The sequence below is a fragment of the Mchenga conophoros genome, linkage group LG17 (genome assembly GCF_057382185.1).
Source record: "Mchenga conophoros isolate Kocher_MC1m ecotype Shallow Benthic linkage group LG17, M_conophoros_male_GT1.1, whole genome shotgun sequence".
In the NCBI taxonomy this organism is placed as follows: domain Eukaryota; kingdom Metazoa; phylum Chordata; class Actinopteri; order Cichliformes; family Cichlidae; genus Mchenga; species Mchenga conophoros.
The window spans coordinates 4,929,525-4,948,627 of NC_140542.1; the positions used below are offsets into that span (position 1 = coordinate 4,929,525).

General features: G+C 42.4%; 1 protein-coding gene across 2 annotated transcripts in view; it reads right to left on the bottom strand.

The window, feature by feature from the left end:
* Positions 1–107: 107 nt before the first annotated feature.
* Positions 108–19,103, bottom strand: part of cdk17 (cyclin dependent kinase 17) — a 54,724-nt gene continuing 35,728 nt past the window's right edge. For both annotated transcript variants that reach the window (XM_085251911.1, XM_085251912.1), the window contains exons 4-17: positions 12,919–13,052; positions 9,653–9,778; positions 8,219–8,275; positions 8,013–8,127; positions 7,624–7,718; positions 7,454–7,516; positions 7,050–7,173; positions 6,839–6,959; positions 5,462–5,559; positions 5,247–5,352; positions 4,967–5,009; positions 3,995–4,085; positions 3,798–3,875; positions 108–3,106 (exon numbers count right to left, since the gene is read on the bottom strand). In XM_085251911.1, coding sequence (XP_085108037.1) covers positions 3,066–3,106; positions 3,798–3,875; positions 3,995–4,085; positions 4,967–5,009; positions 5,247–5,352; positions 5,462–5,559; positions 6,839–6,959; positions 7,050–7,173; positions 7,454–7,516; positions 7,624–7,718; positions 8,013–8,127; positions 8,219–8,275; positions 9,653–9,778; positions 12,919–13,052 — 1,292 coding nt within the window. In that variant the 3' untranslated portion in view covers positions 108–3,065. The remainder of the gene's footprint in view (positions 3,107–3,797; positions 3,876–3,994; positions 4,086–4,966; positions 5,010–5,246; positions 5,353–5,461; positions 5,560–6,838; positions 6,960–7,049; positions 7,174–7,453; positions 7,517–7,623; positions 7,719–8,012; positions 8,128–8,218; positions 8,276–9,652; positions 9,779–12,918; positions 13,053–19,103) is intronic.

The following is a 19,103-nucleotide window of genomic DNA, read 5'->3' on the forward strand; positions in this document are numbered from 1 at the left end:
AAAGTCAAAATTAACTATCGGGTAGCGTGGTGGTGCGGTGATTAGCGCTGTAGCAACAAGGTGGTCCTGGGATGGATGAAAAACAAAGAATGACTGCTACGCAGAGCTTTTAGGAAACTGTTTAAATTTACTTTCCATGGTTATGAGAAATAAATAGTTCCAGTAAAAAGAGTCACACACCAACTGTTCACCGGCAGCTCAGTGTTTCAGAGAGGTCGAGTTCACAACACAGCAGGCCTTCCATGCATCAGGCTCACATACACACACACGTTCAGACGTGTTCACGGAAAAATACATCAGTCACACATTTTGAAAAAGTACAGTTTTACAATGATAAATATTTTAGCTGTTATCGAAATCTCCTTTTGTGCATGTTACTGCTGTTCGTGCACACAAATGTCCTATTAACAGGAACAGTTTGCAGTTCACGGAGAAATAATCCTGCATCTTTCGGTCTGATCGAAGTAAAATGGAAATCAATAACTTCTGAAAAACAAAAACTATTCTAGTGAAGCATCCAAGCATGCAGTATAAGAAAGCTACTTTATTTTAAAGAGACATGTTTTGGGTCGATGTAATACAGGAAATCTACCATTAATATAATGACATTTTCCTGGGAACACAATAATTTATACATTATTCTAAATATAAACTGGTTACAGTATATTTTCTTTACAGTATTTGTGTTGTCACAGTTTGTGTTGAGCTCTTGAACATGATAATGTCCGCCTTATAAGGAAAGCCTCCTAAGAGTTATCTACAGGATTATTAAACTGTTAGCTGCAAACTGTGTTAGTTTAGTTTACTCCATTAATGCTTTCATATATTAATTTATCAAGAATTAGTTGTGCCTCGAGCACTTCTATAGCATTTTTCTACCCAATCAGTATCTGAAAGAGAAATCTCTACTGTAGACATTTAAAAAAGAAAAAAAAAAGAGAGTGTAAATACAAAACTTTCATTAAGATGTCGACCAAAAGAACTGCAGTAACAGGAAAACCTCCATCAGATCATCTTACATGTGATGTTCAAAGCACCCTGGTATTTAGCTGCACAAGATTAACCACTGCAGTCAGATCTGTTTTGCTACTGTGAGTGCAGGTGTTCGCTGACATTTTACGTAATTCTTCCGCGTGTGACTTTTTTGCTGCCACAAAAATGTAATGTTTTCTATTAATCCTTTAAGGAAATGGTTTGACATTTCGAGAAACATGCTTATGTGCCCCAAGTAAGATGACAAGGCTGACACAACTCTTGGGCTTGCACACTGAGCTAAAATTCCCAGCACCTGTAAAAAAAAACATGTGATCATGTTTTTCACTTAAACGGTGAAATAAAGCAGAATGCGTTGATTTGTCAGCTTTGTAGGTGTGGACAAACGTTACAGAGTTAAGCTCGTCATTTCAAACTCTTTTCAGTCTTTTTGCTAACCCAACCAAAGCTAAAGCTTCACATTTAGCGTGACATCAATCTTCTCATGTAACCATTTCCAATGAAGATCAGCCAAAGTCTGGACCACGAGTGATTACACCTACACTGGTCCATGGCAAAAAGAAAAGTGCATATACAACTAAAATAAGCCAGGGATGCAAAGCACACCAGTGAACATTTATAAGAGGGTGATTTGAGGAGGTCTTCCCTTTGTTTCAGTAAACATATAATCAAAAGCAAGACTTCTCAACAGGCTTTATCATCTGTAGCATCACTGTTGGTTGCAAACAACATAGCGGGCAAATGTAAAAATTTCAATTTGAAATGTCTTTTTTTTTTGTACAAATACTGAAAGAGCAGTGGTTGTTCAAAGGCAACCCTCATTGCCTTTGAACAGCCCTCCCCACCCCCACTATCCCACCCCCCAGCTCTGAGAACATGCCACACTGACACTGCTGTTTCACAAGGAGAGGTCACAGACACAGAGAACACATCCTAATACTGTTGGGTAAACTTGGCCAAGCGAGGCTCCTGTCCCTGATTCCAAAAGAAAAAAATAAAACAAAATAACAAACTGAAACAGACCAAAAACAAAATACACGCACACACATGAAGTGCAAGTTAAACACAAAGAATTACTGCAGTGACATCTCCGAATGTACACAAAGCAAGAAAGTGTAGTTTGCATTTATCTTAAAAAAACAAAAAAAAACACACACAAAAGAAAACAAAGGAAACAAAGCATTGAAATCCTGGCAGCTCTGTGAGAGGTTTTAAGGAAGGCTTGCTGGCTTCCTGTGGGAGTCACATGACTTCCTTTTCAGCTCCAGTATTCCTCTTCTTTCATCTGCTTGCCTCCCGTCACACCTCAGTTTTGGTCCCGTTGGTGAGCAACAGTGGTCAAAAAGAAGCAAGGGGTGGATGTTCTCATGTAGACCATGTAGCTCTGCGTGTGCTTCTTTCACCGCCCAGCTGTCAGTCATAGTCACACTCTCTGATTTTCAGTTTAACCCCAGAGGGCAGCGGGTCTTCTGCAAGTCCATCCTAAATGTTTTTGGAGAAATGACAACCAACACCATCTAGTGTTTCTGGAAATGTTGTAGAGTTCAGTCACGGAAGCTCGAAGAAAAACAAAACATAATCTCCAAATATATATGTATATAGAGATATACATATTTTACAAAAGAAGCTTTCGATCTCCAAGGACGACGACAACAAGAACAACAACTTGGGCCACAGCATCGACATCAACATCAGTTGACTCATGAGAAGCCGGAGGATCGTTGTCAGGAGAACAATAGTAACCTTACTGACTGCTCAACTGTGCATGGCATCCCGAGTTCACATTGTGCAAACACACACACACGCGCCTTCGCGCAGACACACACTGTGTTAAATACAGACAGTAGTAGTTTAGCAGCAAAAAAAAGTTCAACCTCACCCATCCCCCCCGCCCCCAATAAATAAACAGTCACCAAATAGATTCAACTCAGAGTCACTCGCTCAGATTGAGTGTTTGCGTGCGCGTGTGTGTAGTTAAATGGGTGGTGTGGGTGTCACTCCGAGGGGTGGTGGGCTCATGCAAGAGGCTGCTGGGAGGTGTAGATGAAGTGGGGCGTCTTCTTCATGAAACACTAGAACAGCATGCTTTGCCTCCTGTTGATCTTGCTGTTACCTAAAAGAGAAAAAAACAACATGTAAAATACATCACCCATAATGCCTTTGGTTTAAGCCATAGACCGCAGGTGTTCCTCATTCAGAACTGCACTTTCTGTGTGTGTGTGTGTGTGTGTGTGTGTGTGTGTGTGTGTGTGTGTGTGTGTGTGTGTGTGTGCGTGCGCGCACGCATTTAGGCAATTCTAGGATGCTAGAACCGTCTTAGTTAACAGATGCATTTTCATCATAAATAAATGATAGCAATAAAGCATTTTAAAGTTCACATTTAAATTTTAAGGATGGTTGACCGAACAGTTTATGAACTACTTTTCTGAAGTCTCGAGGTTGAGATCAATGCTGATGCCTTCTTCGTCTTTTGAAACCAGATTCGAACATGTTTGAGAGAGAGTGGAGCTGATCAGCTTAGCTCTTGGTGCATTTGATCTTCGATATATTATTTAGCTATTTTTGGACAGGACAAAATGTAAGGACAAAGGTGGTTGACTCTTTAGAGTGGCGGTTGGTACAACTGCATGCTGAACAGAGGGTGGGTTCTTTAGAATTCATGGACCATAATTAAAATAAATAAATAAAATCAGCATCATGTTAATTAAAAAGCACTTGAAAATGTAATTGAGACCATGATTTCATTTCTTCGTTAAATGATCTAAAAAAGCCGAGTTGGTTAAACATTTGGATTCTCCACCTACCTGACTCTGGATACGAGGAGTTCCTGTAGCCTGGGTCTCTCTGCAGCTGCACTTCTTTCAATGTGAATATCGATACACCTGAAACACAGGGGAGAGGTTCAGTTACTCCAACGAGTAACAGAAAAGATAAAAGAATCGAGAACCAAAGCCTCTGAAAGACAGACAGCAGCTTTATTATCAAAGGTGTGTGTGCTCACTCTCAGGCAGTGTGTGGACTCTCATCCCAAGCTGCCTGAAATAGGAATGCTTCATTGCCTCATCAGCTGAAATTCTCTTCTTGGATTCGTACTGCGGAGACAGAAACAGGAAACGATAAGGATACTGTGACTTTATCAAAAAACGCATCAGTGCAGCAATCAGGGAATTCACAAGAAGTTCGTTACTGTGCCTCCTGCTGTCATCATAAAGGAATTCATTACTAAAATAAATCTAGTGACTAGTGATGCAAAGCTGAAGCTTTGCCATTACAGAAACACACAAACGTAAACATATCAGCCTTTTTTCATATCCAGCAGATGAGAAGAGAAATGACAGGCAACAAACTGGAAGTCAGATATGAACTGGTGATACTGTGGTTCACGGTTGGTGCCTTAAACTAGTTAGAATATTTTTCATTTGTTTAAAGTCCTTTGTTTGCTAGTAGACTTAGACTCTGAAAACTACTACCAGACTAAAAGTCAAACATATACAGGCAAGCTGGTTCTTCCATGCAACCTATGGGAAACCTGCCAGCACCCATAGCAAACATAAAGAGGCATTTAATGCAGCCCCGTACACCTATTTGCAACAATACCCTGGGACTCTCTGCAACCACTAGTAACCATTCACTAACCCATTGAGCAATACACTTCTTTTCTTTCTTTTTTTTACCTGGCAACTTGTGATTGCCGGGTGTTGGGGTGGGGTGTCGCTCTGTGTGACTGGGGCTTAAGTTACACCAAACCACTGATGATATTCATGTACATCTCACTATTTTTTGAGTAACTAAATCAGTTTTTAAAAAGCTGGGTGTAAATGGTTTAATAGGAGCATTTAACAGAACTCAGTTTTGACCAGCTGTTACTATTTAACCAAAGGCTTGCATAAGACAAAGAAAACTAGGAATATCAGTGCAATATATATACAACTACTTATACAGTATTGTGATTACTGTGACAGTAAAGACTCACTCTGAGGAATGACAGCAGCAGCTCGATGCCTTCACTGTCTAACCTAAAGAAGACAAAAAAAAGAGAACAGTTTGGGCTGATGGGAATCTAGGCGCTCATGGGAGGAAGGAAGTGGACAGACCTCTGTAAATGTTTTACAGGATTTCCTGCCTGCAGCAGGCATACACACACAGACACAAGCATGCACACACACACACACACACACGCTCAAGAATATATATCAATTATATAAATGCAAAGGGGCAGATAAGGAAAAACAGATCCCACGTGCGAGCGGTACCTGGGGGCATGATTGATGATTGGCTGGGGTTTGTATTTGGGGAAGCTGTAGGATTTAAACTCTTCGATAGAAGAGATTCCTGGCCAGTTCTCCTCTGTAGGTGTTCCTGAAGTCACATAGTCACATATAGGTTGCCATGTTCAATTAAGCAGGTAATAACATGTGGTGAAACGTCTGAGTTGTTAAAGAGATCAGATCTTGCAGAAAATGCTCACCCAGTAGCCTGAAGATGAGGTGGAGCTCGTCTTCAACGGTGGAGCCGGGGAACAGAGGCCGACCTGCAGCCATCTCATAGAATATACATCCAACACCCCTGGAGACACACAAACATGCAATTTCACACAATAAATGAGTGAGTGGGAGGTGGGGTTAACAGTTTTCAAGCTGAGAATAATTTGAATTAAAAATGCTGAAGAGGTCTCATGATGAGGCGAACAGTTTTATATGACACAAAAATGTTATTAAAGTTAAGCATTACCTCTTCACGCATTCATTTAAACAGACCAAAGAGCAGTATGTGGTGATCATGGAAAACAGAGATCACTTCATGACTTTGGCTAACTGTAGGCATACTACTGGTTTGTTAGCCAAGATCTGAGGGTTGCAAAGAAGTAGTGAAACTGTAAGAGTGCAACAAAAACCGCAAGCAAAACCTGTACCGTTTCCTTTAAAATCTTTTATTCTAAAGGTGCCCAGGTGTTCATTTCCGATTTCTCTCGCACTTTTCACAGATTTACTGCTGCTTAGCAAGTAGTTGACAAGTGTCTGCAGACGAGTCATCGTTTCCCATACAAAGTATGGGTGACCACTGCGATCTGCTAATGATCAAAGCCTTTGCAGGGAGGTATGTGTTGCAGTAACATGCCTCTTTGGGACCAATTTCACCTAGCAACTACAAGCCAACCAGTTGCAGAATACACGTTTTTCCCTAGCAACCAGAGTAATTCATGACCAACTGGTGTCTAGGCCTGTGTAAATGGGACATTGGCTTCATTTCATTCCCTCACTTTATAAGTCCACAGCTAACTGAAAATACAACCACACAACTACAACAACAAGAGATCTACAACTAACTAAATAACTAGTTTAAGGCACCAACTGTGAATCACATTATCATCCTCAATTCATACCTGACACCTGACTGGTGTTTTGTTGACTGTCATTTACCTTCTTAAAGTTTTTTTTTTGCACCATGAAATTGAAAGAATAACTAGCAGTTACTGTAACATCGGAGCCTACAGTATTCACCTTCTTCCTACTTATAACCGTGCTTCTCCTTTAAAATTTAGTTTTTCAAATCAGAAGTTGATAAAAACTTATTTCTGGCTTCAGACATACATTATTTATTTATTCATACACAAGCCAAAGCAAATGAAAAGCTGTTATCATTAGCAGCTGCAGTAAAAAGAATGAAATAAGAAGTGCAGTACAGTAGAGAGTGCTGTTTAGTTAGGTCATAATTCCCTGTGGGTTTGTAACTACAAGGGACACGTGTTGCATTACCAGCAGCCATTTGATTCAGCATTTAATTAGTGATGATAGCAGTTTAAAACCATAAAAAGGATTATTTGTAGTTATTATAAGCTACATACCACATATCGATCTGGGTTGAGTACTCAGAGGATCCCAGCAGAACATCAGGAGGTCGGTACCAAAGAGTCACCACCTCGTTGGAATAGGTTTTAGTTGGAACAGACTTGGCCCTGGCCAAACCTGCAAAGCCACCACAGACTCATAAGGGTTTTTACACAACAAATCAGCATTATGTCTGTGAAGATCCTCTCCTGCTGGTCTTCCTCTTACCAAAATCAGCCAGTTTAAGTTCTCCTCTCTCATTGATGAGGAGGTTCTGTGGCTTCAGGTCCCTGTGGAGAACTTTCCTTTTGTGACAGTATGACAGCCCTCGCAATATCTGGAACAGGAAGATCTGGAAAGGTATTTTTAAATGGCTTGATGTTATTAATAAGTCAGCTCATGTTTTCATTACTTATGTTTATGCTTTTCTGATCTAATTTGCCTGATGTGATGGAAATACAAACAGAAGAAAAGACCAAAAGATGCTTTTAGACTCTTGGGAGAATTTATATAGAAAAATTGACAAAACAGTTTAATCTGTTAGACACACAGAAAATATAACAAAGCTGGAAGGGTTGAAAAAAAAAAGAGTTTACTTTACATAGCATGGGGAAAAAAAACATCATCCTCACCTTCACATTATGCATACTCATTATGTTTCCACAGTCGTCCATGTACTGCTTCAGGTCTTTGTCCTTCAAGAAGAGGTGGCACCATTAGACAGGACGTACATGTACAAAAAGTCTATAAACGGATAGACCATTTTTCTTTTTCTGTTTCTCTGTCATTCAACAAATCTTACCAGGTACTCAAAGACGAGTGTGAGGCTCTTGTCAGTGTGAACGATGTCATGTAGCGTCACAATGTTGGCGTGTTTCAGGTCCTTCAATAATGACACTACAGATGCACAAAGATGTTTACAAAGACAGAAACATTTAACATTTATATAACAAAACCTGACTCAGGAAAATGAAACACCAATTAAAAGGACAGTTCATAAAACAAAGGATTTTAAATCAGAATTTATTTTAGAGATAAGAAGGTTTAAAATGTAACATTGACACATTCGAGCTGTCTCTCTCAGGGTGTCACGTCTTGTTGTAGTCAACTATGGCTGAGCTAAACTGCTACACAAGACTCCAGATGAAACACCAGAACTTTGATGTATCAAAGGACATAAAACCTGCTAACCTTCTCTGATGGCTGTGCACGGGGCTCCTTCCTCATGCTCCAGCCGGATCTCCTTCAGCGCCACCAGGTTGTCAGTCAGTTTACTGCGTCCTTTAAACACTGTGGCGTAAGTTCCCTGAAAGCAACACATAGCATTAATTTAATTAATTTAACTGTATAGCAAAGTTACACTGTGAAGTGCATGTGGAAACTTGAGCCTTCCTCACCTCTCCCAGCTTGTCCAGTTTAATGTACGTCTCCAACTTTCCAAAACCAATCTCTGACTAAGGAAGAGAAGAATTTAAGCATATTAATTGCACTCATTTCTGCAAACAGACACTTGCAAACAAATGCAGTCTGCGTTCTGTTGACCATTCACATTTGAGCAGGCTTTGCAGGTGTTTTCCTGCTGCACCATCTTACTGTGTCCCCGCACCCTTCAGAAAACCGAAGGCGTCTCAAATCTTTACATAACCCATCATGTACACTCAAACTTTAGTTATTTGTAGCAGGTTTTTTTTAATAATGTTGCAACAAAACCCACATCATACTTTTTCTTTCAGAGGGAAAGACCCAAAGTTCACGTGTGCAGGATATGATTTAGATCAAAGGTTTTCAAACTGTCAAGCAATTAAGGGCCCATTAGGATCACGTCCTATTCCAGTTTTATTCTAGACCCTTACAGAGTACCAGTGCATGAAGCGCAGTTAAAAATACTCTGTATTTATCTTATACTGATGCAGTTCATCCAGTCTGAAATGGGCTGTTTTAGCTCCTATCACTTTAAGACAACAACATGTTTGAACATGACCATATTAGGTATATAACTTCTAAACAAAAGAGCCCAGAAGAGAGGAAAAAAAACACCTGGAGCCTCAAGCCTGAAGTAAAGAGCTCACATTGATCACTCGCTAAAAAAAGAAATCTGTCCGTATTACATATAAATATTCAGTAATATTTATATATTTAGTAAAGACCCTTACACTTGGCTGGTGCAACAGAAAAAAAATAGAGTCAAATCTTTTTCTCAAAAATTGGACTGATATTTAATATTACAGGACCTTCAGAAGAAATAAATCAAAGCAGCCCACAGATCTCTCACAAACTCAGTAGCAAAATCATGCACCCAGTCTCACCAACAAGTGTAGTTCCAAAGCACAAGAACAAGATAATCCCCTAAGAAACTAAGAATGAATAATGATACATATGAATATTTCATGTATGTGTGCCCACAGAGCAGCATGAATCAAACATTTTCTATCATATCTGGTTTCTGACAGCATGTCTTCAGGGATTGACCAAAAAAAAAAACCAAAAAACAAGAAGAATCGATATCAAGAAGAATGAAAGGCGATTAATTATGAGTGTTTACCGTCTTTAAACCTTTTTATTTACATTTAATCTTTCAAAAAACGTTCAAAGGCAAACTCACGATGACCACGAATCTCCCTGTCAGTGATGATAACCACACCGCAGCAGAGCATTACGATCTAATTTTATAGGCTACAAGTGTGAGGTGAGCGCATGTGACTACAGATTAATCCATCTTGGGCTTGTACCAGGAAAATCACCATGGAAACCCGGCACAGAGGGTGTCTGGTAACAGGACTGCTTGTGCCACAAAGCAGTAAAAGAACAGAGACAAACAGACACACACTGACCAGCGAGGCTCGGCGTGAACGTCGGCTGAGCGGTTGGTCGAAGGGTGGGCTGCTAAGCTGCAACTTCTCCAGGTAGCCGTCAGGGATTCGGATGTCAGCAGGCAGAGACAGGCGCTTGTTGAGGTCCTAAAACACACACACACACACATATATAAAGAAGTCTTTATCTAACGTTCCTAAAGAAACCGTAAAGTTAGCCTGTGTAACAAGATCACACATGTGCTGCTGACACTTGTTAAGTGTCGTCTGTATGTTGTGTAGGGCATGTTTCAGCAGTGAGCAGCACAAGACAATGTGCCCTGCAGAATCCACCCACATCCCTGCTGCTTCTAAAATAACTCGTCCTCTTCTCCTCCTACTCCCAGAGACGACAAAAAACAGGTCGATCACCATCTTATGGAAGGTGAAAATAAGAGGCGGCCTGTTGAAGTGTGACTGCTGGTAAAAAAACAACACCATGATTACAACATGATTATAAAACTGTACCTGCGTTAAGCTCGTACAGCCAATCTGCACTCATACTGCACAACTCACATCTAAAGTGTTCTGGATGTCAGATCATATCTATTCCAGGATCAAAGTCAAGAACACCACATCTGACACTGACGAGCTTACATAATGCTGATGGATGTAATGGGGAAAAAAACATTTAGTGGATTAAAAATACAGCGTGCATAAACCTCCCATCTCTGTACTTACCTTTAAAGTTTGGCCTCACCGCAAATAAATTATTCCCTCTCATGACAACAGCTTTTTGTTTTCTGAGACTGCTCGGAGAATAAGTTAGTATTATGAGTTCCCACAAAAGTCTGATCATAGTCAACATATGCATCTTGTAAAAGGAAAATTTGTCCTCCATCAAGATGGTGTCAATATATGATAGAGTCATGAAAAAGAAAGTTTTTCACAGGACTGCAGTTCTGTGAAAAAATAGGTACACACTATAATACTGCCGACCTATTGCACGCAATGGCGGCGCCATCTTACTCTCCGACCCTCAAATGGTTATCTGTATGACTTTATCAGTCTCTCACATCCCTGTGGAGGAATTTCGGTCCACTCGTTTACAACGCTGCTTCAGTGAACTGAGTTATGTGGGCATTTGTTCACACAAATCCCACCACAACATTTCAATCAGGTTGAAGTCTGGGTGTGATACATCACAGCGCCTCGACTCTTTACTTTTTCAGTCTGTTGTAGATTTGCTGTCATGCTCGGAATCATCGTTCTGCTGCATGATTTCACGTGGGCCGAGGTTTAGCTGTCAGAAAGATGGCCTCACATTTCGATTCACAAGATCTGTCTAACCACACAACTACAATGGGAAGACTGGTAGTATTAACACAAAGGGACAAACTACCAAAATGTCTCCAGAGGTGCTCACAATTGAAAATGATCTTCTTTTTTTTTAGTTGACCTAATTAGCAGCACCTGCCTGCTACCTACACTCTTATGGAAGTGGTAAACATGTAACTTTCTCAGCAACACTGTGAGCCAATTGCTTGAAGCTTGGCAGCCTAGCCAAGGAAGACCCTATTAAACTGTGGTGAAGATGTGAATTGGTTTCTTAATGAGTGTAAGATAGGGCACTGACCCTGGGGGAGGACTGCACTCTCCAAAAGCCAATATTCTAACCATTTGTTTGTCAGCAGAGTTATACAAAATTGATCAGGTCAAACTTAATGAAACTTGGTGGAGAGGCGGTGGAGTGTGGACAAAGGGACAGAACCAACTCATTCATTCTGAGATCTACAACACTCATTTTCATACTGCGAGATATCTCATTGGCTAGTGCGATTTTTAGGTAGCTTCCTATTTAAACTACGCTGTGCATCTTCTTTAAGAATGAATCAACACAAAGACTTTGTAGACTTCTGAAGCATCAGTTTAATGGGTTAAGAAAATACCCATACTGCTTTTATAATATAGGAAACAGATTTTACCCAGGCATAGAGCTGGTTCACAAGTGAGAAACCAAAAGCCTGTTTATCTTTTACTAAGACCAGGTGACCGAGCTTTCGCTGTGCTCTTAACCTCTTTGCTGAGACAACTTTATGAAAACCTCCGCCATCAAAGAACCACAAGAAGAGCAGTGCGCTTACCCTCATGTAACGCGTATCTGCTGTCTTTGACCACATCCTCGATTTCCACTTATTTCATGCACAAATGAAACTAACATTTAAAAGGGGTGAAAAACAGGTCAGTGTGCATGTGTATCTCTGTGAGAGGTAGCATACATCAGGGAAGGTGATATGGCGGGTTCTGGCATATTTTACCATTGACCAGCAGGGGGCAGGGGGTCTCCAGGTGAATTCAGTCTTCCTTTCCAAATCAATATTCCCCCAGATTAAAAAAAAGCCAAACAAGTAAACATATCAAATAGGTTTTATAGTGCACATAATCTATGGTAAAGTCAGCATTTGCTTTAATTCTATTAGGAGAGAAGAGATTTTCTGTAACTTACTAGTGAGTAACACCATAACAGGTGCAGTAAAAGGGTTCAATGATTACAAAACCACTGAAAAATTAAACAACTAGAAGGCATAAAAATCCCCTGATAATCATGAGATCTGTTTCAATTCAGCTCTCTCCCTCTTTTCTGTTTTTTTTCTTATCTGAGCTTGCGTAAGGGACTAATTCTAATCTATCCTGGGTGACACCAATGCCAGTTTTTCATGTATAAATAACTTTCTTTGGGGTATTAAGAAAAACAAAAAGTGGCGAAAGCTGAAAATATGAATGAGAAAATAAGGAGATTACTAACAGGAGTCATTTAAAATGATTATGCAACAAAATTGGCCTAATGCTTGTTTTTAATACATTTTATATTGTATTATAATTCACCCCTGCATTTGAAATGCTACAAGTACTACTCACTTATACATGTCACACAGTTGTTTAAAATAGCACAACATAATTGTATTCTTCTTTACAAGAAGAATAAAGGGGAGCATGCTCTCAAGTGGAGACAGCTGACATGAAGAAAATCACTGTGGTAACCAGCACAGATTATCTCGTCTCTTTACCAGCCTCTTCTTTTGTCCTCAGGGAGCAGGGCTGCTATCAGTATCATGACGCCCCGACTCTTAGAACCCATTAGCCGAGAAACAATCTGTCCCAACCCCCTCCCAAATCACTTGAGGCAGTGGAGAAGACGAGCAGAAGGAGATGAGAGGAGGTGAAGCGTGGTATGTGGACTTGCAGCGTAAGCTGTTTTTACATGATTTACAGTGTGTGCATGTGTGTCGGGATTCTGCACGTCTCACCTCCATGGAGATTCGCCGGTGGACCCTGTTCCTCAGACAGACGCCCGTCGGAGACTGGACCTCGTCTGAAGACGTTCCTGATGCCTGATCGCTCTCCCCGTCAGATCCCATCTTCAGATTTTCGTGGACAATATCTGAAAAAAAATCAAGGATAGGGCACAAGAGGGCTTTGGATAAAAATCACACTGGAACTGCCAGATTAAGACGGTTTAGGAGTGATCCAGACCGGCTAATGATTAATGCTGTTTGTAGAACAGACCTAAACTTACAAGAATCAATAACTTTCATTATCTGTTTATCTGTTGCTTAAAAAAAAAAAAAAAGGGAAAAACAAAGAAGAAAACACCCAAAGCTAAATTTCTTAAAGGATAAGTCAATAAACTAAAAAGAGCGCAGTTTCTACTATAAGTAAGAAGGGATAAAAAGTTGAGTTGCAAATCTATCTTATAAAGCCTGAGGTAGTATGTCCCAGTTGCTTTGTGTTCATGCATAAGATATGTCATTTAGAAGCACATATTACCATATTTTAGACATTTATTTTTTATGGCTCTGTAGCTTCATTCAGAAGTAACCAACAGCAGATATTCAAAGCGTTGCCTGGTGGGCGATGGGATAATCTTGTTCAGACTTTTAAATCGTGACATTTGATAAATCACCATAAACACATCTGCTAAACATAATGCAGCTGATGAGATTTTTGGCCATCTCAAGTACAATAATCAGTGAGAAATGTACTTGTGAACTGATCTTGTGTTGGGTGAGCAAGAAAATGAAGCAGGAGAAGAAAAAGAAGGAAAAGAAGAAGAACAGCAACAGCTGGCAGTGCTATCACATTATTACCCAAAAATAGAGTTAGTTCAGGCAGGTGAAAAAGTGAAGCTCATCCACAACACAGGTTTCATCTGACCACAGCACTTTCTCCCAAGCCTTCTCTGAAACACTTATATCAGGGGTCCCCAATCCCGGTCCACGAGTGCCGGTGTCCCTGCAGGTTTTAGATGTGTCCTTGATCCATCACAGCTGATTTAAATGGATAAATGACCTTCTCAACATGTCTTGAAGTTCTCCAGAGGCCTGGTAAAGAACTAATCATGCACTAAATAAGATGGCGCCGGTGAGGTCGGCTGCCGTCACGATTGCTCCGACCACTTTTTCTTTGTCTTTGTTTTTTAAGTTAGTTTTCAGCGTTTCTAAATCGGCAAAATCATCACCATTGGGTACATTAGGTATGACAGTGACACTCTTGTTTCTATTGGTATACAATGTACTCACAATTCGAAGTTTTTAACTCCGGATCCGAGCTGGCCGAGTGAGATCTCGAGGGAGAACAAAGGGAAGCGGCGGCGGCCTAGAGGGAAGCGAGTCGGCTGAGAGCTCGTGCACACCGCACACCTCTGCCTAGCATCCTGCTCGCCAACGTCCAGTCACTGGAGAACAAGCTTGACGACCTCAGGGCCAGGATAAAGTTCCAGAGAGACATTCGGGACTGCAATCTCCTCTGCTTCACCGAGACATGGCTGAACCCAGCGGTGCCGGACCACGCCATCCAGCCGGCCGAGTTCTTCTCGGTTCACCGCATGGACAGGACACGGGACTCGGGGAAGTCAAGGGGAGGCGGCGTGTGTTTAATGGTGAACAACAACTGGTGCAACAGTGCGAACGTTGTTCCTCTCACACGCTCCTGCACACCAAATCTGGAACTACTGTCCATCATGTGTCGTCCTTTTTATCTACCTCGGGAATTTACATCGGTCATTGTAAGTGCCGTTTATATTCCACCACAAGCGGACACGGTCACCGCCTTATGCGAGCTGCATGAGGCACTCACACAGCATCAGACACAACACCGGGACGCTGCGCTTATTGTGACGGGGGACTTTAATAGCGCCAACCTCAAACGCGCAGCGCCGAACTTTTATCAACACATCACCTGCCCCACCAGGGGTGAAAGGACACTGGACCACTGCTACACTACGGTCAAGGACGGCTACAAGGCACAATCCCGCCCCCCGTTTGGCAAATCTGATCACGCCGCCATCTTCCTCATGCCAAAATACAAACAAAGGCTGAAACAGGAAGTTCCGGTTCAGAGGAAGGTCGCGCGCTGGACGGATCAATCGGTGGCCGCGTTACAGGACGCACTCGATGACGCAGACTGGGGCATGTTCAGAAACAGCTCCGACGATGACGTCAACGTGTTTACGGAAGCGGTTGTGGGATTCATCGGGAAACTAGCGGATGATACCGTGGAGACAAAGACTATCACAACGTTTCCCAACCAGAAGCCGTGGGTGGATAAAACCATCCGCGACGCTCTGAGATCCCGCACCGCTGCCTACAACACGGGACTCATGACGGGGGACATGGACCCGTACAAAGCCGCGTCATATAACGTGCGGAGGGTGGTGAAAGAGGCGAAGCAGCGCTACGGGAGGAAACTAGAGTCACAACTCCAACAGAGTGACTCTAGGAGCCTGTGGCGGGGACTAAGGACAATAACGGACTATAAAGCACCAACAACCGGTATGACGAACGCGGCCGTGACTCTGGCAGACGAGCTGAACACTTTCTATGCTCGCTTCGAGGCTGCAGCTAAGGTCTCCAACAATGCTAGTGTTAGCGGCGCTAACGGCTGCAGACAGGAAGATACTACCAGCACCGGAAACGTGCTCGTCATCTCCGAGCATGAAGTAAGGAGAGCCTTCAAGAGAGTGAACACCAGGAAAGCAGCAGGACCAGACGGCATCCCAGGTCGTATCCTAAGAGACTGCGCATACCAGCTAGCTCCTGTGTTCACTGAGATATTCAACATCTCTTTATCTCAGTCGGTGATCCCCACATGCTTCAAAGAGTCCATCATTGTTCCTGTCCCGAAGAAACCCCACCCTGCTTCTCTCAATGACTATCGCCCTGTAGCCCTCACCTCAGTAGTGATGAAGTGCTTTGAACGCCTGGTCAGAGACTTCATCATTTCTTCACTACCAGACACACTGGACCCACTACAGTTCGCTTACCGTCCAAATCGTTCCACAGACGATGCCATCTCTCATCTCCTCCACACATCACTCACTCACTTGGACACTAGAAGGGGGAATTATGTTAAAATGCTCTTCATAGACTACAGCTCTGCATTTAACACCATAATTCCCTCCACACTCACCACCAAGCTGGAGCATCTGGGACTCAGCTCATCTATGTGTCAGTGGATCTCCAACTTCCTAACTGGCAGACCACAGGCAGTAAGGATGGGCGGACATGTCTCAGCCTCCACCACTCTCAGCACTGGAGCCCCCCAGGGGTGTGTTCTGAGCCCCCTGCTGTACTCTTTGTACACATATGACTGTGTGGCCACTACCAGCTCCACCACCATCATCAAGTTTGCTGACGACACCGTCGTGGTGGGCCTGATCTCTGATAACAACGAGACGGCCTACCTGAAGGAGATTAGGAATCTGGAGAACTGGTGCCAGAGGAACAACCTCCTTCTAAACGTCAGTAAGACAAAGGAGCTGATAGTGGACTTCAGCACTAAGCAGGAGAGGAACTACCAGACCCCCGTCATCAACGAGTGCCCAGTGGAGAGAGTGGACAGCTTCAAATACCTCGGAGTTCACATCACGCAGGACCTGTCATGGTCCTGTCACATCAACACCGTGGTGAAAAAGGCCCGACAGCGTCTCTACCACCTCAGACGCTTGAGAGACTTCCAACTGCCCTCCAAGGTGCTCAGGAACTTTTACTCGTGCACCATAGAGAGCATCCTGGCGGGAAACATCTTAACCTGGTTCGGGAACAGCACCATGCAGGACAGACGAGCTCTACAGAGGGTTGTGCGGTCAGCTGAGCGCACCATCCGCTCCGAGCTCCCTGACCTGCACTCAATCTACAGCAGGCGGTGCTGGACCAAGGCCAGGAAGATCGTGAAGGACCTCAGCCATCCCAACAACAGACTGTTCTCTCTGTTGAGGTCAGGAAAGCGATTCCGCTCCCTGAAGACCAACACAGAGAGACTGAGGAGGAGCTTCTTCCCGCAGGCGATACGGTCTCTCAATCACAATCACACCACCACACAGTACTGACCCACACATATGGTTCTTACACACACACTGGACTTTCTGGACTTTGGTTTTGCACAACACTGGTCACTATATTCTTCATTTCCGGTTAATACTTGTACAGCTGCTGTTATTGTGTATATATTTATTTATATTTAGATTTCTTCATACATTCTTATATAGTTCTATATTGTGTATTGTGTATTTTGTTGTACAGTTATTTTATTTTCAACTTTAATTTATATATTTATCTTTATCTTATTCTTCCCAGTTAAATTTACCCTTCATTCTAATTTGTGTTGTACAGTTATTTCATTTTTAACCTTAATTTATATTTTATTCCTTCCTAGTTAAATTTACCCTTTTTAATTTTTCATATTTATTTCCTATCTTATTCATAGCCTTTTCCTTTTTTGTTCTCTTTAGGTCACGAGCAGTTGTCCAAGCATTTCACTACATATCGTACTGTGTATGACTGTGTACGTGACAAATAAAATTAGAATTTGATTTTGAATTTGAATTTGATTCAGGTGTGCTGACCCAGGGTGAGATCTAAAACCTGGGACACTGGTCCTCGTGGACTGGGATTGGGGACCCCTGACTTAGATGTTCACTGACAAACTTGTGATTGGCCTGTACGTGTGCCTTCAAATCAAATCAAATCAAATCACTTTTATTGTCACATCACATGTGCAGGCACACTGGCACAGCACATGCGAGTGAAATTCTTGTGTGCGAGCCCCACAAGCAACAGAGATGTGCAAACACAACAACACAAACGAGCAAAATACAAGAATGGCCAACCTGAAACTAATAAATATATGTACAATATATAATAGTGTATGCATTTCTGGATGTGTATACTAAATATTTTCCTACGTGTGTGTGTGTGTGTGTGTGTGTGTGTGTGTGTGTGTGTGTGTGTATACACATTTTTACAAATTAAATAGTAAAAAAATAAAATAAAATAAAATAATAATAATAATAATAATAATAATAAAATATATAAAATATACAGAGTTGAATATGTGCAAAACAAGTGGCATTTATATACAGTGTGGAGTGCATAATGTTGAAGTTCCAGTAGTGAAGCTGAGGTGTCTATAAAGTGTTCAGCAGTCTGATGGCCTGGTGGAAAAAGCTGTCTCTCAGTCTGCTGGTTCGGGACCGGATGCTGCAGAACCTCCTTCCTGATGGAAGCAGTCTGAACAGTTTATGGCTGGGGTGACTGGAGTCCTTGATGATCCTCCCCGCTTTCCTCAGGCAGCGCTTCCTGTAGATGTCTTGGAGGGAGGGAAGCTCACCTCCAATTATCCGTTCAGAGCACCGCACTACTCGCTGGAGAGCTTTGCAGTTGTAGGCGGTGCTGTTGCCATACCAGGTGGTGATGCATCCAGTGAGGATGCTCTCAATGGCACAGTGATAGAAGGTCCTGAGGATGCGGGGGCTCATGCCGAATCTTTTCAGTCTCCTGAGAAAGAAGAGGCGCTGCTGCGCCTTCTTCACTGTTTTGTTTGTGTGTACTGACCACGTAAGATCCTCAGCCAGGTGTACGCCAAGGAACCGGAAGCTGCTCACTCTCTCCACAGCAGCGCCGTTGATGGTGATGGGGGTGTGTACTTCTCTGCACCTCCGGAAGTCCACTATCAACTCCTTTGTCTTTGCGACGTTGAGGGTGAGATGGTTGTCTTGACACCAGTGGGTCAGGGCGCTGACCTCCTCCCTGTAAGCCGTCTCATCACCGTTGGTGATAAGACCCACCACTGTAGTGTCGTCCGCAAACTACACAATGATGTTGGAGCTGTTAGTGGCTGTGCAGTCGTAGGTGTAGAGTGAGTACAGGAGAGGGCTCAGTACACACCCCTGTGGAGCACCAGTGTTCAGTGTGATGGGGGATGAGGTGATGCAGGTTAAGGCGCTGCAAGATTTCAATCCATTACAGCATTGTATGTTATAAATGATGTTCTTTGTGACTGTGGTCCCCTGTGTAACAAGCTTCTCCCATGTAGTTTTGGGAATATCCACCACCTTTTTTGTGATAATCATTCACCCCATGATTTTCACGGAGCTCCAGATCAAGGGCGATTGATGATCACCTTATTACAAAGGTTCATGCTCATAATCTTGCAG